General features: G+C 38.8%; 1 protein-coding gene across 1 annotated transcript; it reads left to right on the forward strand.

Moving 5' to 3' along the window:
• Nucleotides 1–1,407: 1,407 nt before the first annotated feature.
• LOC138528140 (olfactory receptor 52L1-like) lies at nucleotides 1,408–2,346 on the forward strand. Its single transcript, XM_069639592.1, has one exon. The coding sequence runs from the start codon at nucleotides 1,411–1,413 to the stop codon at nucleotides 2,344–2,346; it is 936 nt and encodes a 311-aa protein (XP_069495693.1). The 5' UTR covers nucleotides 1,408–1,410.
• Nucleotides 2,347–2,681: the final 335 nt, after the last annotated feature.

Raw genomic sequence — 2,681 nt, forward strand, 5'->3', positions numbered from 1 at the left:
TACAACCGTTCCAACACAGCCTCATCACAATCTTTATTGCCTGTACTTACACCCTGATTTCTGTATCATTGGTTTGCGATTTGGAGTGGATAAAATAAGAGGATTGGCTCGAGGAACAGGTTCATTATCCAATAGAATGGTAGAGGGACAACATCTTTTGACAAATGGAAAGTAAACTGGGTGTAGAATACCTGCTTCAAATTCCAGAAATTCATAATCTTTTAATTACAATCCTATAAAAACAAATATTGAAATCCTACATAACAATGCATGAAGGCAAATAGTAATGCTATATGGTTTATAATGATATTATAATATTTTTGAATTTTGATGATATTGCTTGACTGTTTATCCTGATCTATCTGGACAGACTAAAGTTTTTGAAATCTCAATATTCAGATATGATGATTTCAACTATTGATTTAGAGCTTTGCTGACTTCAGATCTTAATATCTTTAGCTTGGGCTAAACCCGGTTTTAACAAATGCTATTTGTGCTTTCTTATTCTACCAGGCAAGGAGTGAACATTTGTCTGATGAGAATCTTCGAGATCATCAACACGTTCTTGAGGTTGCATTATCGGGAAATATAATGCACAATCATTCACCAGAAGTGTGGTTTATACGCCTTGGCATAATGTTCACTTTGGCCCGCTGATTGGATGCCAATGACCTCTACATACCAAATATTATGTATCACACTGTAGTTCTTCATATTACAAGGGATTACCATTCGTGAAATGCTGTTGGTCAACCCATGCCAACACGTTTTCTTTGATGTAACTGTGGATCTTCCCACACCAGTGCTTTCTCAATGAGGAGACATGCAGTATGAGGATTTCCTTAACCACAAGGGTTCTTTACTAATCTCAGAAAAAGGACTGCTCCACTATATAACTTTCTATGTTCATGTGATGAATGTGCTGTACCTTATTACTTGTTGGTCTTTTTCCTCCTCTTCCTGGGCCCTCTGCTTCTCTGTCATGTTCTGAGACCTCTGAAATAAGTGCTTACAAATAGCATAATTAAATAGAATTTGGAATTGTATTAAGTCATAATCAAATCAACCAGATGAAACGATTGCATGATCCCACACTGTGATTCTCAGAGTATTTGACAAAATTATTAATCTGTCCCCCAAAAATGTATCTATGTTAATGCATTTGCAATTTTTCTAGGTGTGTATCTGGTTGCTGAACACCAATCAGACAATGATGGAACATACATGTGTGGGACTCCTCTTAGATTATTTTCTTAATGCATATTTCTATTTCTCTACATATTGAGATGTTTGCATGTTCTCTTTGCTTCCAGGATGTTGTAATATGCACTGTTCTCTCGATATCTTCTTGTAGGTTGTATGAGCCCTATGAAAAGCTGGACAGACTGTTTTAAGAACACCCTGAATCAGATGAATCTTACAAGCCTCCACCCTTCTGCATTCACTCTACTGGGAATACCAGGGCTAGAATCTGTTCAATTCTGGATAGCGTTCCCGTTCTGCTTCATGTATTTCCTAGTGCTTCTAGGCAACCATATTATTATAATAGCAGTAAAAACTGATGCCCGCCTCCAAGATCCCATGCACCTTTTCCTGTGTATGCTGGCAGCTACTGACCTGATATTATCTACCTCCATTGTACCTAAAATGCTTTTCATTTTCTGGTTCCAGTCTGGGGGGATCTTGTTTGAGGCGTGCCTTTTTCAGATGTTCTTCATTCATTGTTTTTCAGCCATAGAGTCAGGCATGCTGGTGGCCATGGCCTTTGACCGCTATGTGGCCATTTGTTTTCCACTTCGGCATGTGTCCATCTTAACTCATTCCACCATTGGCAAGATCGGCCTAATTGTGGCTGTAAGAGGGGTGTTCCTGATCATGCCATTTCCCTTCCTACTTAAGCGACTGCCATTTTGTGAAAATACCATAATTGCCCATTCCTATTGTGAGCATATGGCAGTGGTGAAGCTATCATGTGGTGATGCCATCATTAATACGATTTATGGTTTGTGTGTGGCTCTCTTGGTTATTGGATTTGATGTGATGCTTATTTCTGTGTCTTACTACATGATCCTGAAGTCTGTCCTAAGACTTCCAACTAAGGAGGCACGTTTCAAGTCCTTTAGCACCTGTGGGTCACACCTCTGTGCCATCATGCTCTTCTATGTACCAGGGCTCTTCACCTTTCTAGCACACAGATTTGCTCATCATGTGCCTCTACATGTTCACATTCTCTTGGCCAACAGTTACCTTCTGCTTCCACCAATGCTTAACCCACTAGTCTATGGAGTGAAGACCAAGCAGATTCGCAGACGAGTGGGCAGCATGTTTTGTAGGCACAGATTCTAAATGGTGATTCTCCAGGGTGACTTAAAAAAAAAAACAGAGTCTCCTGTACAGGTAGTTGGCTCTGCTTTTTCAGACATTTGACTTCTAGGCAAATGAAATATGACTGTGGGTATATGAGAGGTTTGTTTGATTTTACCATGACACGTGGATCTTAACTAATGATACATGTATTGCAAAGATGGAGGATAACTAATTTAATTGCAAAGTAAGAGGAAAACTGGATGTAGACTAATAATATTCCAAATCACATCTTATTTTACTGATTAGCACTTTTGTTCAAAATCATTGATTTGCAATTGCAAGCATCACGAATATTCAGTATTCAAAAAAATGAT

Source organism: Ambystoma mexicanum, chromosome 7q (assembly GCF_040938575.1).
Source record: "Ambystoma mexicanum isolate Mex_15411 chromosome 7q, UKY_AmexF1_1, whole genome shotgun sequence".
Classification (NCBI taxonomy): Eukaryota; Metazoa; Chordata; class Amphibia; order Caudata; family Ambystomatidae; genus Ambystoma; species Ambystoma mexicanum.